Source organism: Notolepis coatsorum (genome assembly GCF_963971535.1).
Source record: "Notolepis coatsorum genome assembly, chromosome: 1".
Classification (NCBI taxonomy): domain Eukaryota; kingdom Metazoa; phylum Chordata; class Actinopteri; order Aulopiformes; family Paralepididae; genus Notolepis; species Notolepis coatsorum.
The window spans coordinates 105,427,586-105,441,333 of NC_140165.1; the positions used below are offsets into that span (position 1 = coordinate 105,427,586).

Sequence of the window (13,748 nt, forward strand, 5' to 3'; positions counted from 1 at the left end):
ATAATAATAATAATAATAATAATAATAATAATAATAATAATAATAATAATAATAATAATAATAATAATAATAATAATAATAATAATAATAATAATAATAATAATAATAATAATAATAATAATAATAATAATTATTATTATAATAATAATAATAATAATAATAATAATAATAATAATAATAATTTATATTCTCCTTTGGTTCATTACAATTTACTCAAGCATAATAACAGACACAATATTTCTGACACTGGGAATACATTTGATGTCCATAGATGTCCCTAGATACCAATAATATGCAAATGGCACTTGTAGAAGTGGAGCAATCTTCCATTTACTTGGGTATGTACTTTTAGGCGAATTTTCTGAAAATGTGGCTAGGGTTTAACAGGTTTAATAATAATAATAATAATAATAATAATACATCAGATTTATATAGCACTTTTCCGAATGCTCAAAGACACTTTACAAAACAAACAATACAATACAGTTTTAGTAGAGAGAAAATAAATAAAATAAATAAAAGGTGGAGAGGAAGGAGTTCATGGGTTGAAAGCAAGGGTAAAAAGGTGGGTTTTGAGGGCTTTTTTGAAAGATGAAAGAGTGTCTGCATGACAGATATGGATGGGAAGGGTGTTCCAGAGGGTGGGGGCAGCTGCAGCGAAGGCCCTGTCGCCCCACCTCTAATTTGACCAGCTCGACTCCCACCACAGAGCTAGCCTTCCTCACCAGCTCCTTGGTAAAATCAAGGAGCTGATCGTGGATTATAGGAGAGGACAGCAGGAGACACACACACCACTGAGGATAAACGGGGCTACCGTGGACAGGGTGAGCAGCTTCAAGTACCTGGGGGTCCACATCTCAGAGGATCTGACATGGTCAACACACATAGACACAGTTGTAAAAAAGGCGAAGCAGCGCCTCTACCACCTGAGACAGTTAAGGAAGTTCAGAGTATCTGGGAAGATACTCCAGTCCTTCTACTCAGGAGCTGTAGAGAGCATCTTGACTGGAAACATCACTGCCTGGTATGGTAACAGCACGGCACAGGACAAGAAGGCCCTACAGAGAGTGGTGCGCTCAGCCGAGCGTACCACGGGTATTGCACTACCACCCCTGCAGGTCCTATACAACAAGAGGTGCAAATCCAGAGCCTGCAGAATAATGAAAGACCCTCACCACCCCAATAACAGCCTGTTCCAGCTGCTGAGGTCAGGCAGACGCCTGCGAACACCAGCTACTAGGACAGAGAGGCTTCGGCTCAGCTTCTTCCCCCAGGCCATCAGAGCCTTGAACAATGAACACTGAGGGTCACAGAACACTGAACCCTACACACACAAGCACACTTTAGCACACACACGACACACACGCTGTGCAAGCTCGCACACTAGCAGCCACTTTAACATGAGAAAGCACTCACTCATGCTGCACACGCCCACACTTATGGCCACAAAGAAAGGTCACTTTAAAAATAGAATAGTAACAGTGTATTGCACTACCAAGGGACCTAGCATGTCCTCCATGCTCTGTAAATAACTATGTACAAATACCGTGATGTCCCACTATGTTACCTGTTTATTGCACAATGTTGTCTATTGGATTCTATTATATGTTGTACTACTGTATTGCACATCGTTGCGGGCAAGACCCCCCGCATTTCATTGTATACTTGTATGCCGTGACAAATAAAACTCTTGACTTGACTTGACAGCTTGTTCAGTTTGTTGGTGTCCCTTGAGTTGATGTAGCCCCCCCTCCCAGCATACCACAGCATAGAAGAGGACGCTGGCTACTACAGACTGGTAAAACGACTACAGCAGTCTATTGCACGCGTTGAAGGACCTGAGTCTCCTCAGGAAGAACAGCCTGCTATCGCTCCACCCCACAAAGCTCTACACCAGGGCTCTGTACTCCTCCTCATTGTCGTCAGTGATGTAACTTACAATGGAGGAGTCGTCTTAAGAACTTCTGCAGGTGGCACCCGCTTGAGTTGTGGCAGAAGTCGGAGGTGTAGAGGGTGAACGGGAAGGGTGAGTGACAGCACAGTTCCTTGGGGGGCGCCGGCGTTGCTCACCAGCACATCCGACTGACTGCCCTGCAGTCTGACGTACTGCGGTCTGTCAGTGAGGTAGTCCGTGATCCAGGCCACCAAGCCGTGCTCCAGGACCAGCCGCTCAAAGGTCTTCATGACGTGTGTCAGAGCGACTGGCCTGTAGTCGTTGAGGGTGCTAGGGTGTCCTTTCTTGGGCACTGGGACAATGCAGGAGGTCTTCCAGAGCTGGGGCACCCTCTCCAGCCTCAGGGAGAGGTTGAAGCGGTGCTGCCAACTGCCCTGCACATTGATTGATTGAATTGATTGAAAAGTTTATTAACAGATTGCAGAATGGGTACAGTACAGTACAGCTCAATACATACAATTGTTAAGGGGATGCAGACCAGAGAAAGACTTTCGACTTGTTTACATCAGGGTCCCCCATTTTCAATTCATCATAACATATATGACATACATGACATACAGATAGACAGTACTGCTACATCTATACATTTATGACATATCAGATTTGCAAATACAGTACTGTTTGTGATACAAAAGTGTCCAGAAAAGGAGTGTATATACATTTGGCATAGAAACTGTACATTGGAGGAGGTTGGTTGGGTGGGGTGGGGTTGGGTGGGTTGGGTGAGGGCTGTACATTGGAGGTGGGGGGGGGGGGGGGGGGGGGTTGGGAAGGGGACACACACACATTTTACACTGTACATTTGAAAATTGACAAAGCCTTACTTGGTCATTTACTGTACAACTAGGTTAGGACATTTGTAGGGGCCAGTTTCGAATTGCAGTCTCACGTAGGTGTTTTTTGAGAGTGTTTTTGAAGGTGGGTAGTGATTCACATTCCTTTACAGCTTTAGGCAGGGCGTTCCACATTGATGTGGCATAATTGCGAAACGTGTTTAGTCCCTTGTTTGATCCGAATCTGGGTTTTACATGATTTGTGGAGCTCCCTCTGGTGTTGTGATCGTGGTATTCACTGACCTTTGGGAAGTATTTTGACATGTACATGGGTACCTTGGTCGCGTAGTGTATCTTGTAGACCAGGCCCATTGCAAGTTGCTGTACTCTGTCGTCTACTCTAAGCCATCCTAGGTTGTCAAAGTGGGCAGGGGTGAGGTGGGTTCTAGGAGTCAGGTCAAGTAGTAGTCTGACTAGCTTGTTTTGAGATGTTTGTAATTTGTTTTTTAGTGCCTTTGAGGTGCTTTGGTACCATGAGGTGCAAGCATAGTCGTAGTACCCTTGAATGAGTGCTCCTGCTAGAGTCTTCAGGGTATTCTTGTTTACCAGAGAGGAGATCCGGTACAAGAATCGCGTTCGTTGGTTGACTTTTTTTATTACATTGGATGCCATTTTGTCACAGGAAAGATTAGCCTCTAGGATGGAACCCAGGTAGGTAATTTCATCTTTCCTTGTGATAATATTGTCACCCACTGTAACCGAGAAGCCGTCGGTCTTGCTGAGTTTGTTATTTGAACCGAAGAGAATGGACTCTGTTTTGCCCATGTGTAATGATAGTTTGTTGTCGGCGAGCCATATGCAGATTTTGCCTAGTTCCGAGCTGAGGGCTTTTTCAACCTGTAACTTGTTCTTGTCAGAGACCAGCAGGGCTGAGTCATCCGCAAACAGGAACAAGTTGCAGTCACAAGCTGACGACATGTCATTTGCATAAATTAGGAATAGTAGCGGTCCTAGTATGCTTCCTTGTGGAACACCACATGCCCTGGCCTTATTCACACTGATCTTGGAGAGAGCTGCCTCCTGATCTGGCTGTTAGTCATGGTCAAGGGTGGAGGGGGGGGGGCAAGCTGTTGTCTCCATAGGTAGTGTGCTGTTGGCTGGGGTGGTGGGGGGTTGGTGTTCTTTGAGGATACAGTGTGAAGCGTCCGTTACACTGCTTTGAGTTTGACCTCCATTGCTTGAAAATTACGTTTATCTACACTCTATAGTTTCACCAAACTATTGTTGTGATGTTTATGTTTTATGTTTATGTTTATTTTTGCTTCACTGCCAGCTACTTGATCCAAAGCAATAATGCATTTGTGTCAATGTCAGTGCTTTTAATTTGAAGGCCAAACTTCTCGACGGGAAGTTGTATTCACGCTGTATTAAGATAGCTTGACGCAGTTTAACACGCCAATGCCATTGGCTGTGCTGACTGTCAGTGTCAATAAAGTTTCACGTTCACAAGACGTCAGCCAGCTGTCATGGCGGCGCCCACAGTGGGGGATTGGAGCTGGTTCCCTGCCTTAGCACTTGGAGTTTCTTTCTTCAAATGTCTTTTCATAAACGCATAGTAAGTGAAAAACGCATTGCGGTGACGTTGTTGTTGTTGCACTTCATTGTACAACTCGTTGCTCAACGTCATTCGTTTGTTTTGGTAGTTGCGTTCGAATTTGCAAGAGCAGCAGCTAGCGAGCGAGCTATCTGTGTCATCAATGTTTGCAACCTCACCATAAACAACATGCTGCCATACTTACTACTTTCTAAAGTATAGACTGTTTCAAAGTGACAACAATAACCTTCCAAAAGCACCCAACTGTTCCTATTGTACCTGGATGGTATCATGATCTATAATCTAACATATATCGTATTGGACTATTTGACAGTGACATCACATTGACTATTTTATTCATAGCTTTGATTTCATGATTAGGTAACTAATGGCAAGCTGTGTAACACATAACATTGGCAACTCGTTAGATATAATATTGCTGCACACAGAGCAGAGTTGAGAAGGATGTAGGCTAGCTGTGGACACATTCTCTCTCTCTCTCTCTCTCTCTCTCTCTCTCTCTCTCTCTCTCTCTCTCTCTCTCTCTCTCTCTCTCTCTCTCTCTCTCTCTCGCTTGCATGTGTCACTATGCGTTTTCTTTTCTTTATACTAGACTAGTATGGTTGTGAAATTGGTATTAAAAAGGTCAGACTCTATCAGTGCCACTGGTTAACATGGTTGAACACATAATCTATGTCTTAAAATTATGGTTGTGTCTAATCTGCCCGTCGCTTATCAATGACTTGTTTGCAGTCAACATTGTCGAAACTGATTGTTTTTTTCATTTCCGTTTTATAGCATTTTGAAAAGCCCTCGTTTTCTTGAAAGTTTCAGGAAAATATAAAGATTCCGTGATAAACGGCATTTACTGGAATATTCTGGAATACACAAAAAACGTTGTCATTTTTCTGCCTATTTATGAATCGTTTTCAAATAAACGCTAGATTATCAATAGTACACTATGTGTAATTATGCCCGCTAGAGAAGCGAGCTGAAAATCTATTCTCATTTCCTGATCAGCGCACACACACACACACACACACACACATATGGGACATGTTGATATATAGGTGAAAACAGCTCTGATTATCCCAATACTGGTAAAATAGATTCCTTACCTCAGATCAGATGTTCTCCAAAACTCAGCCACGCCCCCTTTGAAAAGTCGGACAAACAAAGTCGACCGTGAATGACTGTTGACGATGGCCGCAGGCAGCCCCTTTCCTGACTGTGATGCAAGCCTTGCTTCACAGTCACGAAAGGGGCTAGGCCGCGGGAGATTTACCACAGCAGGTAATAGACCTGTTTTTTAAAGATAACACAAATATTTCATCTAGAAGCAGACGGAGAGGGTTACAATATGCAGTGGAAAAGTACGTTCATGAGATACACATTTACCTTAGACCTCCATGGTGATGCAAGCATTAGCTATAGATAACGTCTCAAGCATTACTTACAGTTGACTTGATTGAAGATTACAAGAACTATGACTATAATCCATGATTACTATTGCTGATACATTTAGTTTAGGCTAGTGGTCCAACACCGTATACGAGCTAGACCAGACAGTTGTGTCACTAGTCACTAGAATGAGGAAAAAAGTGAGAGCTGTCATTCTGCAACCAGAATAATCCACCTCTTTTGTAAACATGCTATGTTGGTTCTTTTTTGACCCAGGTAAATATGCCAACAATCCTCCTCCATAAAGGGGTGAGACGTCAGAGAATGGTATGCTGCACATTCTAGTGTACATCAAGTCAAATGATTGATTACATTAACTATATAAATGTATACTTAGTTATAGAGACCAAAGTAAAAATACCTAATAATAAAATAGACCTAGTAATAGGGGGCGACAGTTAGAGCTGCCGCGATTACCGCATTACCGCGGTATCGCTGTTACATCACGGCCACCGCAGAGTAGGCTGAATACCGCGTCACCGCTGTTTTTTATAATAATAATAATAAATTACCCTCCTCTCGTTGGGCTTGCGGCTCTGCAGATATACCCTACTCATCTATCGAGGTTCCAAGCGACCCTATTGGGTACCAGAAAAGTCACGTGAAACATTGCAGACCACTGATTGGTCAGAAGAGAGACGCGTCACACGTTGTAGCGTCATGCAGTGTGTTACCACCAATCGGCAAGCGCGTATTAGGTTTTTACTTCCTGAATGTCAGATCATCACAACACGGCTAATAACGTTAGCTTTAACTCTCCGCCGGAGTGGACTACATCGCTCCTAAGGAGTACTAAACGAGACATAATGATTTTACTGTCTGCAACGAATGTTATAATAAAAGCCCTTCGTTCTATACACTTGTCTGATTGAAAACTTTATTAACAGACCGCAGAATGGGACAACTCAGCACGCTCTGAGCAAAGAAAGGAACTGAGATATGAATAGAGTATTGCTTGCCTTGCTATTGTCCGGTAAATACGCTGATGTTATTGAACGTATAACTATATAATGTTAATGCCACAAAACGAATGCCTTTATTATAAAGTAGTAACTTTATAGTAATAATAATAAGAAAGGGTCGGGGGGGGGTTAGGGGTAACCGCGACACAGAGTGAACGGCGCACGACCAGAGGGGAAAAATTCGAATCCGTGTTTCACTTTCAATAACTAATGCGTGCTTGCCGAATCCCAAACAATATTCATGCTGCAAAGTCATCCTCTAAAAATAGACATTTAGACTAGAGGCAGGCTATATGCTATAAAGAGTAGACTACTACTAAAAAAAAAATGCATTCAAACTTTTTTTTTTAATTTTGTGTGCATGCGGTAATAACCGCGGCGGTAGGAAATATTTTGCAAATTTGTGCGGTAAGGAAATAATCAATACCGCGGCAGCTCTAGCGACAGTGGCTTGTTAGTAGAGCAGTCGTCTGGTAATCCGGAGGTTCCCGGTTTGATTCTCGCTCCTCCCGGGCAGCGTGTCGAAGTGTCCTTGAACAAGACACTGATGAGCAGGTTGGCACCTTGCATGGTTGCCTCCACCGGCAGTGTGTGAATGTGTGAGTGAATGGGTAAGATGTGAGAAACAAATTGTAAAGCGCTTTGGATAAAAGCGCTATATAAATACAGCCATTTACCATTTACCAAAATACCTGTAAATCACAGTATATGGGTACAGGACATAGCTTTTCTTATAACACTAAGTATAAGTTATATTTAATATAAATATAAATAAATGCATATAAAACACATTCTCAAGATAGATCACTCTGATTAGAAAAGAAAACCCACAACTAAAGTGTACATAAATAGCCACTATTTTTAATATATACAATAAATATACATGGATTTACAGTTACACAAATGGATGTACGATATAAAATACAAACAGTGCTGGAATAGCGAACAATATCATGTGTTGTTGTGATAAATCTATGGTAATTTAACATTATATTCTTGTAGCCAAATGAATGCTGTGACGAGGCTTCAAATACATTTTGTCCCAACCCCAGACCCATAGTTCACAAATCGAATAAAAATGTTATCGCTGGATGCACATCCTCTACATTGTCAATCTCGTTAGTCATAGTCACAACATTTGCTGTGATTATTGATGACCCTTGGAAGGAGACCGGCTCAGTGGCCTTGTGGGTAGAGTGTCCGCCCTGAGTTCGGGAGGCTGGGAGTTCAAGCCCCGGCCGAGTCATACCAAAGACTATTTAAAAATGGTACCCATAGCCTCCCTGCTTGACACTCTGCATCAAGGGTTGGTTTGGGGGGAGGTCCTTGCGACATACTAGCGTCATGTCCAAGGGGTGTACTTGTACATCAAGCTGCCTCACGCTACGGAAACAGGAGATAGGCTCCTGCCCCATGTGCCGTTACGGCTCGAGAACCATTGGTTCTCAAAGGCAACTTCTTGGAAGGAGAAACATGTTGATTTTGGTTACCTGGCCTGTAACCTTTCTTCTAGTACCTCCATTATGGATTAATAGCCTGGTCTGTTGACATTTGCAATATCAGCAACTGTTGTTTTCATCTACCCAGTAAAATGTGAAAGTAACAGCAAAGTGGAGAGATTGGTATGCCTTGGATGCAGTCTGCACTCTACTGCAGCGTTTCCGTTAGCCGGTAATTACCGGTATTTGACCGGCAAAATCTGTTGAAGTCCGACATATTTACTCTCTCCGGTCTTAATGTCCGGTGAAAATAATTCCCTGAGTCTAAGCACAATTTGATTATTTGAATTGTATTAAAATAGGCTAAAATTAAATAGCCTATGCGATGAACGAAACGATCATTACATTTGTTTCCTCGTTGCTTCTAATAATGACAACGACGTCGTCAGCGAGAGCTTAGTGCTGGGTGTGCGAACTTTTGTGAAGCTGCAGAGCCAGAGCACTATCAGCACAATGCAGTATTCCAGCAGTACTCCAATTCAGCCATTTTCAGCCAATGTTGGGTGGGGGGCGCTGCTGTGCGGTTCCCAGAAAAGAGCCAATAACACTGAATCAGCTTCTCTGCAGCGCCATACTCTTTGCAAATAAGTCGTTGCGAGGTGGAGAGAGTCGTCACGCAAACCACGATAATGTTGCCGTCTCTCTGCTTTCTCAGTTCTTCGCTTGATATAATTAATACAAATGTCCAATATAATGGAATTCGTTAGCTCATAAAAATGTGATTATAACAGACTGCTGTTTAGTGTCGGACCGACTGCCCACATACGCGGTCTATTTTATTTCAAGTCAGCAGCAGCACGGAGTATCGAGGGACTTAATTTATTTGGAATATATTAATGACTGTATACGTGAAGTTGAACATTATGATATGTGTGACGTGTCTGATACAACGAGGTGAAGCGATGTCGACTCGAGATTCATTTGGGGGTGCGTGTGACAGAGCTGCTGCAGCGGGAGCCTGCGGGGCGGGAGCTTGATGCTGGTAGCGTATCGCACTAACTTGAGAGGCGAGAGATAGTAATTTGATTCTGCAAATCAATTTCTCATTCTTCGCTTGATGTAATTAATACACATGTCCAATTATAACGGAATTCGTTAGCTCATAAAAATGTGATTATAATAGACTGCTGTTTAAAACTCTGACCGGAATATCTCGAATATGTCCGGTGATAGAAATCTTGCAGGACACTCAGACCGGCACGAATATGTTCTAACGGAAACGCTGCTCTACTGACTGCATTACTAATTTAAAGCCTTATTTTGGAATGAAACTCTTCAAACACTATTAGCCTCACAAGTCGGCCATGATAGCAAGGACTTCAGCCTCCTGTCAGGGCTGCACTTAAATAAATGTTCTTGTATCTTGTACTTTACTTGAGTATTTTCATTATAGGGAACTTTGTACTTTCACCCCACTACATTTCAAAGTAAATATTGTACATTTTACTCAACTACATTTATCTGAGCCTCTCCCCAAAAAAGATGTAGCATACAACATTCTGCAACGTGTGTGATGATGTCATGGCAGATAATTCTAGAACCTTAGTTTTCTGCCCGAAGCCCGATCATTCTGGAACGTTGGTGATGATGTCATAGTAGAACCTTCTAGAACCTCTAACATTCCTATTTTAAGGGGAGACACTGCAGGTGAATAGGGTAAAAAAGTTAACTAATAGATATCACAATGAAACTTCCCCAGTTGATTACATATATTAAGACAAGACTTTTTTGTATTACAAGTTTTCTGAAATTGTATGTTTAAATATGCAAATGAGGCATGATCTACTTAAATATGCACTAATTTGCATATAATTCCAGGACAGAAATCTGAACATTGGATAAAGCCATTTTCAAAATTCTAGTTTCATTTTGTTGACATATTAGAGCCAAAGGTTATTACAGAGGGGATTTTGGATATCTCTTTTTATCACTCCATAAATCAGAAAATACTCCATTCAGTACATTTTTATGGTAAAATTCCATATTTCGCCATGTTTTTAGGAATAAAATGTGATATAAATCAGGGTATGAATGCGATATCAACAAACCCTTCTGTAAATACCTTCAGAACATAGATATGAATAGAACTGGAAGGTTTGGTGTATGTGAGTGCTACTTAAGTGGAGATTTCTGGCTCAGAGTATGAGGAAAAACTCTTAAAACTAATTTTTGGGAAAACGCCTTCAAAGTTCTGTATTGTAAAATGCCATACTTATTTTTTTTAAACAGATATTTACAAACACAATACCTAATCAAACCATTAGTAATAGACAACCTAAACACATGCCTGATAACTGAATAATAATAATAATAATAATAATAATGATGTTATTGAACTGAACAGAACTACACACAGGCTACAAACAGTGTAGTACAGTGTAGTACCCCCTAATAGGCAAAACATATTTGAATAGATATCACTATGAAACTTTCCCAGTTTGTTATGTACATATAAACTAAGAAAAAATATATTGCAAGTTTTATGAAATGTATGTTTATATATGCAAATGAGGCACTTCCCCATTAAATATGTGCACATTTATGGATGCAATAAGGCAAAATGAAGTAAAATAAACAACTAAATGTGCGTTATTGACGTGTTATTGTCACTAGTTTCATAGAAGACATGTTTAGGAAGCAAAATATAACAAAATCTCAAAATCAACAAACAAAGTATATTTGACTATTCACCTGGGGTGTCTCGCCTTAAGCATTCTGTTTAGCTTTCTAGTAATGTATTGTATCTTGTAGTTGTGCTGATGAATATTAAAGGAGTTACCTTCGACTTGAACGACTTCAGGACATCGCCTCAGACTCCCGTCTCTCAGCACTACAGTACATTCAATATCAAATAGTTCTCTACTTTTACTTAAGTAGTAGCTACAGTACCAGCTACAGTACCATCTACAGTAGTAGCTACAGTACCAGCTACAGTAGTTTGCTGTGCTGTTTCACTGCTAGGTATATTAAACACAGTACATAGATTATTGAATTGATCATAAGTGAATCCAGTGGCATATTTGAAATAGGCTGGTACACGGCTGTGCTGCAAGACCTCTGGCATTAATCTATCGCCAGATGATTAAAAAAAATATATATCCAAAAAAATTATTTATTTTCAATCTTCAAAAAAACTGAAAATCCATCAAAATCAGTGTTGTTGCTAATCATACATATGCTAGCCTGTTTTTTAACAATAATTTGTGATGCCATCACAAACACTGGCATTTAAAGGGTACAAATAAAAAAAAATGCCTGGACCAGAATGCAGGAAATGAAGTCTTTGTAACAAGAAATGTCCTGGTGGGGGACCCCCAGACCCCCTGCTTAAAAAGTGGCCTGACTGGGGCTATATTTTGCACTATATTTCCTGGCCTGAATGATTTCTCCAGTCCGGCCCTGGTTAAAAGCCTCCAATGCCTATTAGTGTGTGTGCGTTTGAACGTGTGCATGTTTCAACCATACATTTCCATTTATAAAAAAAATTAAATGTATTACATTTTTTTTACCTCCTATAATAGTGGGCGTCGCGGCTCTCTGACCCCGTTATTTTTGGGTCGCGGATTGAAAAGTTTGGGAACCCCTGCTCTAGTCCAGTGCTTCCCAATCCTCTCCTCGAAGCACCCCAGCCGTTCCATGTATTTGTTAAATTCCACCACCAGCACACCTTGATTCAACTAATAAAGGGCTAGTTAAGTTGAATCAGGTGTGCTGGTGGTGGAATTGAACAAATACATTGAACGGCTGGGGTGCTTCGAGGAGAGGATTGGGAAGCACTAGTCTAGTCGATTTTGTGTTTTGAGCACAAAGTTCATCATAGAATCTAGCCTCTTTATTTTGCTCTCAAAGTGCACCAGATTGATGCATTTAACTTTAAAATGTACACACAAAAAAATATCCGGGGGGCAGTGCATGTGAGCGGATCGGAGCGTGATCGGAGCGTGAGCGGCGCGGGGAGCGGAGCGGGCGGTTTTGACGTGAGCGAGGAGTGGGTTTTAAAATGGAGAGTTCTCCTCTCCAATCCGCTCCGGGCCGCTCACACAGTGGTTTAACACTGATGTAATATACATGTACTGTAGTACAATGCCAAAGCAACAGATGGCGATGTACAAACATGAAGGCCATTTTCAACCAATGAGAAGGGTGAACCTGTGATATCCTGTTCAGGCTTTGTCACTCACGGATGTTAGAAAAAGTTGACGCCATTGTTGTTGTCGTTAGCTTACATGCTAACGTTAATGGCAGCGACCATAGCATTGTGGCTAGGCTAGCTATCATCGCTTAATAGAGCTAGTGAATGGATAAACAACGTTATTTAACATTACAGAATGGGTACAATTACAATGCGGCTCAATACAAACAATTGTTAAGGGGCCCAGGGGGTGTAGACTGTTGTAGTTTGAGCTAATTTACACCATGCTACCAAAAAAAAATAAAAATCTGCCGATCGATGTGGCGAAGGTGAGCGGTGAGCGAGCAGAGAGCGACTTGGGGGCGGGGTCAACATGAGCGATTAGCGGAGCGGACCAAGCTTTAAAGAGCGAAGAGCGGATTTCTCGCCCGCGCCGATCCGCTCACGTGGCCTGCCGGGGGGGTATGCCCCCGGACCCCCCTACACCCCCCATAGTCTCTGAAAATCCTGTGGGAAACACTGAACTAACGACATAAAGCGTCCGTGGCACTCAGTGTTAAAGGGGACATGCATTGCTATTCCTATCACTATTTGGGCAACTTTACACAATTCCTGTGAGTCTATTGAACACATCTGTAAGCTTTTATTCAAAAAAATGCATTGTTTTATATTTCTAATGAAGTACTCAAAAGCCAAATTTTTCTCATTTTCGATTTCAGGCTGTGTTGGCCTGGCTCCGCCCATAAGCACTTTGAGTGACAGTCATCCACACAGTCTGCGACTGGCACAGAGAGAGATAGAGAGAGACTGAGGGGGATACTAATTAATTTTGCCGCAGGGGGGCATAATCCCACGGGACAATGCATTGGTAACTTGTTTCAAATGACAATATATACTCCTGTGATTATTATTGTACGGATCGGAATACGGGCGTGCGCGTGGGAGCATGCGCAAAGATATTACAGTGATATGCTGGTGCTCGACTGCGAGGGAGATAGAGAGAGGGAGGCACGGAGCACTGTAAACGCTGCGTGACACTCTGCGAGGGAGAGAGAGAGATAGAGAGGGAGAGATAGAGAGGGGGACCCGTCTTCTCTCACACACGCAGACGGGTCCCCCTCTATCTCTCCCTCTCTATCTCTCTCTTTCCCTCGCAGAGTCGCAGTAACGTCAGTAAAACCATCAAATCAGAACAGCTTAGTTGAGTGAGGGAAGATCTCGTGAACTCGAGAGACTAGACTGATGAGTCAATATGGTAATTAGCGACATAGACCCATTGATACTAACCCCTATTACTATAAAACCATGCTAAACACAGAAAAAAGCCATTTATAATGCATGTCCCCTTTTAAAATTGAACTTGTTGAAACCTG

General features: G+C 41.9%; 1 protein-coding gene across 2 annotated transcripts in view; it reads left to right on the top strand.

The window, feature by feature from the left end:
• Positions 1–4,249: 4,249 nt before the first annotated feature.
• The window catches only part of alg8 (ALG8 alpha-1,3-glucosyltransferase), a 34,877-nt gene continuing 25,378 nt past the window's right edge, over positions 4,250–13,748 (top strand). The window contains exon 1 of one of the 2 annotated variants that reach the window (XM_084324596.1): positions 4,250–4,342. In XM_084324596.1, the coding sequence (XP_084180722.1) occupies positions 4,322–4,342 (21 nt within the window). In that variant the 5' untranslated portion in view covers positions 4,250–4,321. The remainder of the gene's footprint in view (positions 4,343–13,748) is intronic. The other variant, XM_084324595.1, reaches the window with a different exon arrangement.